Here is a 13,465-nt window from a genome sequence, read left to right on the forward strand (position 1 = left end):
GCGCTTCAAATGGTGCTTTCCAGACCTGACAACATGACCAGAGAGAATACAATTGGATCTTCTACCGATTATTCTGGTCGAAGTCTGGTAAATACCAGGCCAGCTGGAGGAAACACTGCTGTACACATAACTCTGTTTTGCTGTGTGCTTTGTACTTTCAAAAGAATGCGTCATGAAGTTCTGCTGCTGAACATTTCACAAATGATGACTGTAACAAATAGAACCATTGTGTTCCCTAATGTTTCAGTCGGACACTTACCTGTGCACAGCATTTTCGGTGCCAACTAGTCAAGATGCCTATATTGGTGAGTATATTTTCTTTACAATCTTATTTCATAGTTTTTTGTCATTTTTATTTATTATCATTATTACTTTGATTTTATCTTTAATGTTATTAATCTGTGTGAATCTGTGCTCTCCTGTTTTTCATTCTTACCCTGTTGCTGTTTAAACCCACGGGGATGAATAAAGATCCATCTTATCTTATCTATTGAAGCTTACAGAAAACATACAGCCCATGTAGCCCATCTTTAAATCAGGAGTCAGACACTGGTGGTGCTTCAAATGGTGGTCCGTGGTTAGAGCAGGCTGTTCATATGTGACATGCTCCATCGTCCCATTCACATCCAACCATTTGGAACGAGGATAGCTTTCCAATGTTATCCCTATTGTGTTTGCTTTTCAGAACAAATATTTGACATGACATAAAGATTGTTACCAAGACACCATTTTGAGAAAAAGGCCTTTAAAGTTAGCTGACAATATTTAAGCGATATTATTTCAAGAGGGGGCTCAAGGCTTAATATTTGGGGGCATTGCACCCCCTTAGGACCACCGCTGGATTAGCTATGATAACACGTGTTAGTTAGGTTGCCCCTCTCATAATGATCAACAGGTCAACATATGTGCTCTTTGCTGCCCAGAACTGCCCAGCAGGGACACGGAGTCCTTTCCTCTGTCTCCCCCTTTTAACATGGCATCTATCAACGTAGGCGCTTTCTGGACCAAAACATATTTAAAAAAAAAAAAATGCGTTATTGGTAACTACAGTCCAACGTCACAGCAGCAGTACTTATTGATGTAAAACAAAATGAAATTAAGTACAATCAAGTAATTGACAAGTTTAGGCAGGACACACATTTAAAAAAAACAATCAGTTTGATGTAAATGCCTGTATGGATTTTATTTTAGATTTCATAACACTGATGAATCTGAATACGACACAAATGGCCAGAGATAATTCATTCATACCCAAAGTGTGTTGAGTAGGTAAAGTGTGTAATTAAATGTAACATATGTCAACCACAGTGTTTTCTCTTCTTCAGTGGACTTCAGACCTCATGCCAGTATGGACACAGTGCATCACATGCTTCTGTTTGGCTGCCTGACTCCCGTGTCCACCAGCAGTTACTGGTAATGTCACATTTCACACTGGTGCATTATCATGGATAATCGCAGCGCTGCCCACAGCACCTGTTAGGGATTGCATCGTTTTTTTTATTGTATTAGTGGTGTGAAACGCTCCAGCAAAAAATATTACACACCATTTCATAGCTGGTTCAAATAGCTTCCAGTATAAATGTGGATGTTTGATTATAAGCTTTAGTTTGTCAAAACGCACTAGTGTTACCAGAATCAATTCACTGCTATGTCGTTTTTTTCTTCAAAGCAAATGAAAACACTTGACAGAGAGCCTGTTCCTCCTTAGGGTCTGCTGACATGGTGGACATGCTGCTCACATCTGTTGATGCCAGGTGTACCATTTCAAAACCCACAAATACCCAACCTATTTGCTATAAAGGTCTCTCGGTGCACTAATGATCACCACCTCAGCTTTGTATTTTCTCTCCTGGTATGATGTAACTCGGTGGACTAACACAGAGGCATGTTAGCTTAAGCAGAGTTGGGCTGTGCAGCAGACAGAACATGATGACTGGCTCAGGCAGGGGTCAGCAGGCGGGTGGGACACTGTGTCTGAGTGTGAGAGATACGGGGTGTATTCACTCCAACTGGAGGCGAGAGGAGATGAACACAGACTCTTTTGATAGAATAAAATCATGCAGAGTTCTTTTTGGGAGAGAGTTACTTAAGAAGGGGAGCTCTGTGGCCGTGTATCTAACCACGACCAAAGCTATACATGTTTTCTACTTGTTTCGATTTGAATGTATATTTATTTACACAAAGCCTTAAGGAGAAGAAGACTTGCAAGACTGCAACTGACATAACCCTTAGATCAGGCTGAGAACAACATGTAAAAACTGGGTGAGCATAAGACCAGGCGTAGGGGGTGCAACAGACTCCCAGTACTCCAAAGCAAAGGTTAGGCACACACAAAATAGACTTTGGAAGAAGATCATTTTGACTTTTACAATGATATGTCAACTAGCCACTCGCCCTTATTGGCAATGAAGTTTGGCGACCACTCTGTCATCAGGCAGGCAGACATGTACTCTTTCCAGCAGCAGCAGCAGCAGCAGCAGCAGCAGCAGCAGCAGCAGCAGCAGCAGCAGCAGCAGCAGCAGCAGCAGCAGCAGCAGCAGCAGTAGTAGCAGCAGCAGTAGCAGCAGCAGTAGCAGCAGCAGCAGCAATGTACATTACCTGCTCAGCATCCAACAGCAGCAGACACATACAGATACTACTGGCAAACAAAATGGATCATGTAGACCTAAACGGAGCTAAAGGAGGATTGAATACTAGACGTAAATGACTCCACAACCCTTAAGTACATTTCTATATAAATTGTACTTTATATTGCCCCCTTTTTGTTTTTAGCTACTCTCCAAACTTAGTATGGCACAGTAACATACATCTAAAGCAAGTAACTGATACACCGCGCCGGCTGGTAAAGATTTCTATGAAGGCAGCTCTGGTGTGTCCTCGCTCATTGCTCCTCAAATATCCTTCCTTTCTTTAATCTGCACAGAGCAGAATATCTTTGAGACGGTCTTCAAGATGGCGCAGGAGAGTGACTTTCACTCGGTGCACAGATCCTGTGGGATGCACCCTCAGACATTTCTGCTCTGATTGTGTGCTAGTCCTTTAAAAAGGAAGTCACTGCTTCTTTGAATGCCCTCGTATTCTATCTGTTTCTTTAATGAGGTGTTGACTGAGCTGTTTTGTCTCTGAAGGGACTGTGGAAGTGTACAAGGCACCTGTGAGGATGAGGCATCCATTATGTACGCCTGGGCGCGGAATGCACCACCTACTAAATTACCCAAAGGTATGTTTGTTCAAATATACGACTGAAAGTCATATGTATAGCAGATATACTATGTTTTTTCACTACTATGGCGGGCTGGTATTCTCTGGGTAGATAAAATGAGCGTAATCCCACAGCTAACAGCTCAAAGTCCGGGCTACAGAAACGCTCCTTCAAAGTAACATGTCCAGGATTACACCATCGTTTGTTCACATACAGTGCAATCCATCCTCCTTTCTTCTTACCGCTCAGAATAACGTCCCTGTCTGCCCGAACGCTTGTGAAGCCGGGGAGAGCTGTGTTGTTATCCGGGATGAGCGGGTGCAACCATGTCTCCGTAAAACACATGATGCTGCACTCACGGTATTCCCACTGCATCTTCGTCAGCACGCCGAGCTCGTCCATCTTATTCCCCAAAGCCCTCACATTCCCCTTTATAATAGTCGGTACGGAAGGTTTGTATCTCCTCTTCTTCTTCATCTTCCGCTTGGTTCCAGCCCTGCAGCCCCGCTTTAGCCTCCTAAGCTCCCCCGGGATGTCATGCCTGGCTCCGGGCAGCAGCACGGGTCTACACAGCGCAATCAGCTGCTCGCAGGAGTAAACAATGCCGTCACTCCTCTGAGCATGGCTCTCCGTCACAAGAAGTGAAAAAAGTAACAGAAGAATGACCTGGAACAAAACGTGGCCATAGTTAGTTACAAAACAAAAATAATTCAAACTGCGGTCGCAGATGTGCGCGCAGTGATGAGCGGGCCCTCGCGTCCGTGCGCCTGTCGGGGATGGCAGCCGGTCGCCCCGGCGTCAAGCAGACGCGCGCGAGTCCTGGGAAATGAGCCGTTTCTCATTTCTATAATTTTCGCGTCCCAGGTCCTCCGGCAGCGACCCGGAAACGAATTTCTCTGAAGGCTCGTCGAGGATTGATTATCGAGGAGGCTGTCTGGAGGAGCCGTAACCGAGGATACACTGATTTAGAGGAGAGAGGAGTGTCTGGAGGAGCCGTAACCAAGGATACACTGATGTATCCTCCGGAGTCGATTTCAGCCAACAGTGATGTTTAAAAGAGGTGTGACGCATGGCTGGACTTCTGTCAACGAAGCACAGCTCTGCAAACTGTTCCCGTTGTGATTATAAGTTATTTGAGATGATCAAATGTGCATCAGACTTTCTGCCCTTTACCGTGTGTTTACTCACTAATCACATCTCTCCTGGATGTTAGGCTATTTTTTTTCAATACAACTGCTTTCATTGTGAGGCGATGTTTACAGTGAGAACAGCTGCTGAGGTCAGTGCAGAAAGCAGAACATTGTGTATAATATATATCGCTCAATAATATCAGGAGTGTATTGGTGTCTGTTGTAATGAATATGCCGCCAGCAAAGGGCGTTGTTGGACTAACTGTGTGTGTGTGTGTGTGTGTGTGTGTGTGTGTGTGTGTGTGTGTGTGTGTGTGTGTGTGTGTGTGTGGTGTGTGTGTGTGTGTGTGTGTGTGTGTGTGTGTGTGTGTGTGTGTGTGTGTGTGTGTGTGTGTGTGTGTGTGTGTGTGTGTGTGTGTGTGTGTGTGTGTGTGTGTGTGTGTGTGTGTGTGTGTGTGTGTGTGTGTGTGTGTGTGTGTGTGTGTGTGTGTGTGTGTGTGTGTGTGTGTGTGTGTGTGTGGCAGACAGGCAGGTCTCAGTAGCTTATCTGACATATAATTGGTCAAAAATGGTACATTCTCCGTTAGCCTACGAGCTCCCCGTTTGAGCGAAGGACTATTCCTTCTCAATGTAGCATGACATTGGATATGCGCTGAACTTGTCCTGGATTGGAATTGTTCCGAACATTTCCCTAGGAGTTGTTTGCAATAATGTGCTTAAAATGCATGACAAACGCACATATTTGAAAATTGCCGACTTTTTGGGGGCCGGGGCTAATGGAAAGCACTTTGAAATATGTCCAGATTTATAAGAGCAATGTGTATACAGCGTTTCGTGAATATTGGAAAAACTATATGCGAGTAGTTTGGAGTAATTTGGAGTAATTTGGAGTAATTTGCGACATGTACATCGTCAAAAATTGTGTATTCGCTGTTAGCTTACGATCTCGACGATTGAGCTATCAAAAATGTTCATCGCAATTTAGCATCATATTGGATAGGGGCTGAACTTGTCCTGGATTGGAATTTTTCCGATCATTCCTCTAGGAGGAGTTCGCAAAAATGTCCTTAAAATGCATGAAAAACACACATTTTTCAAAATGGCCGACTTTCTGGGGGCGGGGCTAATAAAAGCAAATTTGAAATATGTCCGCAATCATAAGAGAAATTTGTATACAGCGTTTCGTGAGTATCGGAAAAACTATATGCGAGTAATTTGGAGTAATTTGTGACATGTAAACAGTGTTGGGACTAACGCATTACTGTAACGCCGTTATTTTTGGCAGTAACTAGTACTCTAACGCATTACTTTTTAAATTCAGTAACTCAGTTACTGTTACTACATGGTGCGTTACTCCGTTACTGCGTTAGTTTTTTTTATATAGTCAACAGCCAGGCGAACAGAGATGAGAACTGTACTTAAGTACAGTACTTCAGTAAATGTACTTAGATACTTCCTGTGTCACATGCGGAGACGGGCTGTGGGCGTGTTTGTGTTGTTTACTAACAAGACTATCATGGAGGCGGCGGAGCTCAAGTCTAGTTTCTCCACCTGGAGATATTCTCACTATTTCACTTTTGTCGAGCACAAAGAAAAGAACGTTTTAGTTAAATGTCTTGGCGGGTCAAAGAGCCTATCTACTGCCCAAACCAGTCATTCAAATCTCTTAAAACAACATGCTGGGACAAAGCTAGTAGCTAAGACCACAGAGACTCAGCCGACGCCACTCCACCTCCACCTACGTAAGCAGCAGCGGCTGGATTTTAACCAAGGGACTGCTGGCCAGGGAAAAGTCGATAAAGCCATTGCACGGTATGTTGTAGAACACATGCAGGCTATTGCTACAGTGGAGTCACCCGCTTTCAGGGAGCTAGTTAGCATGATAGCATGTCCGGGCGGCACACGGCATATGAAACGGAAAACTTTTTCCAACTACCTGGAGAAAGGATATACAAAAATGTAAAGCCAGCTAATATCGATGCTATCCAGATTGCATATAATGCATGTCAAGTTGATCAACAGATTGTATTATTCTCCAATGCAATAACAGTACTGAAATGAAGGCTATAAGGGCATTAATGGGAGCCCTTTTTTTAAGTAACTAAAACGTTACTTTTCACAGTAACGCATTACTTTTTGGTGTAAGTAATCAGTAAAGTAACTGAGTTACTTTTGAAATGCAGTAACTAGTAATGGTAACTAGTTACTGGTTTTCAGTAACTAGCACAACACTGCATGTAAATCGTAAACATTGAAAATTCTCCGTTCGCTTACGAGCTCATCGTTTGAGCGATTGACTATTCCTTCGTAATTTAGCATCACATTGGATAGGGGCTGAACTTGTCCTGGATTGGAATTTTTCCGATCATTCCCCTAGGAGGAGTTCGCAGAAATGTCCTTAAAATGCATGAAAAACGCACATTTTTCAATATGGCCGACTTCTTGGGGAGCGGGGCTAATGGCAGCTAATGACAAATATGTCCGCAATTCCATGAGGAATGTCTGAGCCAAAATTCATGAAGTTCTGAGAAACTATATGTGACAACCACACAATAGGGGCGCTAGTGAGCAGTTTTTTTTTTACATTCTCGAAAAGGTCGTGGGCTGTGACGTGTGTCCCAAGTTTTGGGCCCGAAGCTCATTTTATGCTATCGTAATTTAAAAAAAATGTATAGGCCACATTCTGCATTTGTTGTGACACTTTAAATCTCATTTTGTTGTCATGTGTAAAAAAAAAAAAAAAATCGTCCATCTTGAGTTAGAAATTGGTGGTGTTTTTCGCACCCCCTATAGTCCAAAATGAAAATGCTTTGGTGTGCCTATTCCCCAAGACAGACTGAACCTATCCACCAACATCTGTGACAGGGGTGCACATCACTTTTTTGCCCTGGTTCTCAAAGGAGCACCTGGAGATGTTGCTTGGTGCTCATCCTTACAATGAAATAAACTTTAACTTTTGAGGTGGTCTTGACTTTATTTGCCAGACACACGGCACTGAACACACACACTGAGGTGAACACTGAACACACACACTGAGGTGAACACAGAACACACATGCAGAGGTGAACACTGAACACACACACTGAGGTGAACACAGAACACACATGTAGAGGTGAACACAAGACAACATTAGCACGACCAGTAATCCTACAAGCTGTAATCACTACCCTCCTGACTGTTCTCCTCACTGTCTTCCTCTCTGTCAGACATGGTAGCTGATGATGTAGGCCTACTTCTTCCTCTCTGGTTGAGTCTGCGATTAGCTGCTTGCATCCACAAGTCAACAGCTGGGTTTGGGTGGAAAGTCTCTGTTCTCATCTTAGACAAGTGGATGTAATCAAATAAGTATGTGAACATAACCAATAACCTACCATAGCCAATAACAAATTAATGTAACTTATTTTATGTGTCTTGTTCATTCATATCTTATTTTACCTTTTTTTATCTCTGCAGTTTTAAAGGATATTTTTGGGTAGGCCTACTGTCCTATAGTATACATTGGAATTATTTCAAAGCTGTTTATACCAATAATTATAAAGGAGAGCCTTGGAAATATGTGCTTACATAAATTGTGACCAAACCGTTTGAACTTAGACTAAAGTGAACTATCTAAACACTCAGAGTCCTTTACCTCACTGAGCTGTAGTTATCAGCCTCTCAGTCTGACTGGAGAGGACTCTCCCTCCACATCATTGTAGAAACATCTTCTTCTTACATCCGTTAGAGCAGCTAGCACCAGATTCTAATAACAACAGCGCCGGTAACGGGCGGTGCGCCCTTCCTCTCTCCCTCGCTCACTCGCACTTTGGCTGTGAGCTGCGGGCGCCAGATAAGCCAACATCCCCCATTTTCATCTCTTACAGCGCCCATCGTACAGGGCAAATGAAACGTGTAACCGGGGTGAAAAGGGTGTTACAATTACTTAATTATGAATGTTGTTACATCAAGGCCGAACATTAGGATGAGCACCAACGGTCAAAAATGTTTTTTTCCCTCCCAGAGCTGCCAGCGCAGCGCCTCCACAGATCTGGCGCCCGAGGCGAACATCTATTACGCCAGAGCTACCAGCCGGCTCTGAGTTCATATCATAGGTTCATATGCAACTCGCAAATATATTTCTCTCTCTCTTCTCTTTTCTCTCTTCTCTCTCCTCTCTCCTCTCTTCTCTCTTTTCTCTTCTCTCTTCTCTATCTCCCTCTCTCTCTCTCTCTCTCTCTCAATGTTGGTATGCAAATGCACCTTTTTTCAAATGACACGGTGCTCTTTTTTTGGCGGAGGTGCGCACCTGCGCACCAGTTATGTGCAGCCCTGGATATATGGATACATTGTTAATGAGTTATGAGCATTTCTTTCCAAGCCCCGCCTTTTTGCCAGTACGTTTTGATTAATGACGGCAATATTTATCGTCTTAACATGCTCATTTTCGACGGTAATGTGTCTGACCCTCCACCGATGCTGTATACGAAGTTTGAATATTTCACTGTTTTGAACATTATGCTAATTAAAAATAAATGTAGGCAGAGCTTAGGGTTCAAAGAGGATTATTTGTAGAGCAGGTCCACCCGGATATGTGTGCACAATTTCAGGTCATTTGGAGTTACGTTGCGACTTTGTAAATGTATTCTGAAATGGGCTTTTGATAGGTGGCGCTAGTGAGCAGGTTGGAATATTTAACCCATTGACTCCAGAATATTGTATTTTTCACCAGTCCTGGCGTCCGTGCAAAATTATACAACTTTTGAAGCATCCTAAAGGGAACAGATTACTACTCTAAGCAAAGTCAAAAAGAAGCAACAGGAAGTGCGACAGCATAAGGCGCTTTCACACCGGAGTACCTTTCCCAGGAATAGTTCCAATAGTTCTTTGGATTTGTGGCTGGTGGAGCCTCGCAGATGGGGGTGCTGCAGCCCCCTCAGCACCCACCGCGTCCCGCCTCCATCTGCGATGTCTCGCTGTCTCGCAGACCCCACGCAGCAAGCAGGAAATGAACCCAGCTCACACTGTCCGCTCCTCGCAGCAGCGAGCCGCGTAACGTCCCGCCAACACGGCCCCCAGACCCCACGCAGCATTCTCATCTGTTTGTCCTTACTGGTCTCATTTCCTGGTTGCTAAGAAACGCCATTGTAAAACATAATCACTGATGTTCCGCTGTAACGGTGGTGGACTCATCAGAACAGAGTGGGCAAGCTGACCAATCGGAGCACAGTGGGCTCACAGGGAGGGGAGGGGGGGAGGGGGAGCTCCAACAAGCCATTTAGGACAGAGTGAATACACAGACTATACAGAGATGCTGTGTGAGAAACCAATCTGAGTTTGGAAAATTGCACAATATAAATATATTCTAGTATACCTCAACAATGGAATTATGATCAGTAGAAATGGCCATGACACGGGACCTTTAAAACATAAAGATAAAAAGGTTTTAAAAAGTGATTTTTTTTTATGTTTTAAGGAGGTGACGCTACTCAGCCAATCAAATCGGTGCAGTCAGTGAGTCAGCACGATAGATTCAAACACACACAGAGACGAGACAAGATGGAGAAAAAGCAGTGAGTCATTTCAAATGGCGTGCTCAAAAAAGAGAAAGGTAGACAGCGAACACAGAGCGTTTAATGAAATGTTCTCTTACTGGACCTCTTTGAATACCCCTGCATTATAGCAACAATAATAACAATAGGTTCCTCGCACTTCGTGCTAGGACGCCGTTGGGTCCTGATGCTCCGTGCTCGGGCCCTAATAATAATAATAATAGCAATAATAATTGGGAGGGGGGGTGCGGCTGTTCTTCTGTTCTCTGAGGGGAGGCTCCCCTTCCCACACTTTGAAAACCCCTGCATTAAATGATCGTGATGATTACATTATGATTACAAATCGGTAGTGAGAGCCGGGCTGCATTTCCTCACGTCGGATGTGATACAAAAACAAACTGATTATTTTTGTAGTTGTAAACTCACGTGGATTAAACCACATTTATTTAGTTAAATAAAAATGAAATACAATGTTTTTTAAATGATTACATTTATCTTATTCAATGCAGAATATGAATCTATCCGTAATAGTGGGAATACAAAACAATATGCTAAAGTGATCAGAGATAAATTCCACTTGTTGTACCTGGCAGAGCAAGAAACATTCCATTATTTAAACTTGTTTAAAACATATCTAAATAAATATGTGTGTCCCGGGCCTTAAATGTAATTATGCCCAACAGTTACTTCTGTATTCTACAGTATAGTTCTTTTCACCTCCCATATTGCTTTCAACCCACCAGCTTTTATGGAGAAAATAAGTTATATAATTATTAACCAGAGGCATGTTTTCTCACTATTTGATGCATAGAAACAACAGGCTGCGTTGTGTGTGTTAGAAGGACAGGGTTCCCGCGGGGTCTTAAAAAGTCTTACATTTGATAATCAGAATTTAAGGCCTTAAAAAGTCTTAAATATGATAAAAAAAAAAAATAAGAAAGGTCTTACATATGATTTAGAAGGTCTTTAAAATGATGGGATTTGAAAGGTACTTCTGTGTTGCGATCACGTCTAAATGTGTTTTGGGGGAAATATCCGGGCAGCAAAGTAACCAGTACGGTAAGAGCCTTTCAGTTCCCCCCAACAATTTGTATTGAAATAAATCAATATGGAACCAGTAATCACTAACTTTGTTTCCCCCGGCCCCTTATCGGAGAACCCCCAGCTAGTAACCTATCAACCAAGCTTCAGCTAGCGAATCTACTTGCAAATAAATATGGGGAAGTGTAAGTTCAGCCCCATATACAATAGGGTTGCCAGAAACTGACCATGATCAAAATCGATTATTCGGCAGCCCTGGCGAATAATAATCGATTATTCGACCGACCCCTCCCCCCCGCGGGAGAGGAAAAAAAAAAAAAAAAAAGGAATTCCGTTGTTTTCTTTACTGGAACATGTTTAACAGTACAAACAACAAACAAGCATGTCATCACAACGACGTGGCCTTGAAGTGAAGTTGGTAATGGCCGGCTGCTGCGTCTTTCTCTGTAACCTCTTTGGCGTGCTTCGCACTCAAATGCGAACGCATTGTTGAGGTTGAGCTGTGATAGACCAACGTCTTTTCGCAGAGCTTGCATTTAACTTCCTTTGGACTTGTAAGGTCGAAGTAGTTCCACGAGGAGGAACTCTTTTTACCTGCCGCTTTGTTCATCTTTAGTCGCACGTGTGAGGGAGAGGGGGGGTGGGGGCGGGGTCGGTGTGTAGCGTGCTGCAGCAGCAGTCTGCTCTGCACGCAGGCAAGTTTACAGTAAAACAAACTGGTGGTGTGACCAATGGCCATTTACAATTATTAATACTATTACTATTATTAGCATATATATATATTTATATATATTTTGGTTGAAACTTAGCCAGAAAATAAAACAAAAACATAAATAATAAAACAAAAACATAAATAATAAAAAAAAAAATATATAAATAAAATCGATTTTTAAAAATAATATTCGATTATGGAGACTGTAGCGAATAATCGAATAATCGCTGGCATCCCTAATATACAACACACTGCACTGTGTGTTCTGACACCTGTCATTCATTCAGCATGAACTGTTTCAGCCATTTGAGCTACAGCAGCTCTTCTGTTGGATCAGACCACACGGGCCAGCCTTCACTCCCCATTGAGCCATGACCCTGTCGCCGGTTCACCGCTTTTCCTTTCTTGGACCACTTTTGGTAGGTACTGACCACTGCAGACTGGGAACACCCCTCAAAAGCTGCAGTATTGGAGATGATCTGACCCAGTCGTTTCGTCATCACAATGTGGCCCTTATCAAAGTTCCTCACATCCTTATGCTCCACCATTTTTCCTGCTTCCAAAGACGAAGTGTTCACTTGCTGCCTAACATATCTCACCCACTGACAGGTGCCATTGTAACGGGATATCAATGTTCTTCACTTCACCTGTCAGTGGTCATAATGTTATGGCTGATCGGTGTATGACAACTTAGCCTTTGACATAGCCATGATAACTTTTAAGAATAAGTCTCTCTTCCTTTCCTGTTACTGGGTTGCAGTTTGGCGTGGCTAAGCAATAGCATTAATAACATAATAAACAAAAAAGGTTTTATGACATGATTAAGATCAAAATGATACATTATGTTTTTCTTGCCAGCATTTTTTGTCAATCTTGAATATATCTCTTGTCCTTAGTAATGTTGTGTCTTTCTCTAAGCTCTGTTCTGCTTTCTGCTGTCCCCTCAGATGTTGGTTTCAAAGTTGGAAGAAGTTCAGGAATATCCCACTTTGTGCTGCAGATCCATTATGGAGATGTCAGTGCTTTCAGGGGTGAGTCCTAGTTCACACATTGTTGCATAGAGATTGTTGTTCATGTTATCAGGTACATCGGATCGAGGAAAGGTCCGGAAAGATTCATGAGTGCTAAAGTCATTAAGGGTCACTGCGTAGTGAATGATAAGCCAATGGCGAGTTAAAATGTTGAAATGTAGTTGGATTCTTTTCCCCTAAGACCAAGAGGAAAGGTTTTATTTCCTAACTTCTAATATATTTAAAAACATTTTTATTTTCACTCACTAAATCTACTTTATCCCAAGCACATTAAGTGCAGCAAAGCGTTCTGCTGTGCTCCAAAATAAAAGGGCTAAGGAGCAGTAAGTGCTTATGAAGAGGACCAATTGTGTTTCAAGGTTTTAAAGATGAATTTTCGTTTATTCTACAGACCATCATAGAGATTGCTCAGGACTAACCTTACAGATGACATCCAAACCGTGAGTACTATTAATCCAAAGCATGAAGTGTTCTGCTGAATTCTGGTAACAAAAGCAATGGCGTGGGTAAACATTTTGAGGAAGTCTTAATGTTACCTAAGCATGCATAAAAAAGTAATAAAGATACAAAAAATATTATAATAAAAAAGTTACACATTTTACAAAATATACATCCTGTAACAGTTTCCAATTGGAACGCAAATTTGACCCCCTTACCATATGTGAAAACTTACTAAACTGTGCACGCTTCTTCGTAGGGGTGTAACAGTATCCGTATTCATCCCGAACCGTCACGGTTCTGACGTCACAGTTCGACACATGCAGTCACACAACGAATACGCCTTTTTTTATGAAGGGAAAAAAGTCTGTCACTCAGGGCAG

The 13,465-nt window shown here is 42.6% G+C and overlaps 1 protein-coding gene across 3 annotated transcripts in view; it reads left to right on the forward strand.

Moving 5' to 3' along the window:
• Nucleotides 1–13,465, forward strand: part of pam (peptidylglycine alpha-amidating monooxygenase) — a 108,046-nt gene that overhangs the window by 14,248 nt on the left and 80,333 nt on the right. For all 3 annotated transcript variants that reach the window (XM_034095540.2, XM_034095541.2, XM_071205069.1), the window contains exons 4-8: nucleotides 248–305; nucleotides 1,326–1,413; nucleotides 3,129–3,220; nucleotides 12,561–12,644; nucleotides 13,036–13,084. In XM_034095540.2, the coding sequence (XP_033951431.1) occupies nucleotides 248–305; nucleotides 1,326–1,413; nucleotides 3,129–3,220; nucleotides 12,561–12,644; nucleotides 13,036–13,084 (371 nt within the window). The remainder of the gene's footprint in view (nucleotides 1–247; nucleotides 306–1,325; nucleotides 1,414–3,128; nucleotides 3,221–12,560; nucleotides 12,645–13,035; nucleotides 13,085–13,465) is intronic.

This window comes from Pseudochaenichthys georgianus, chromosome 12 (genome assembly GCF_902827115.2).
Source record: "Pseudochaenichthys georgianus chromosome 12, fPseGeo1.2, whole genome shotgun sequence".
In the NCBI taxonomy this organism is placed as follows: domain Eukaryota; kingdom Metazoa; phylum Chordata; class Actinopteri; order Perciformes; family Channichthyidae; genus Pseudochaenichthys; species Pseudochaenichthys georgianus.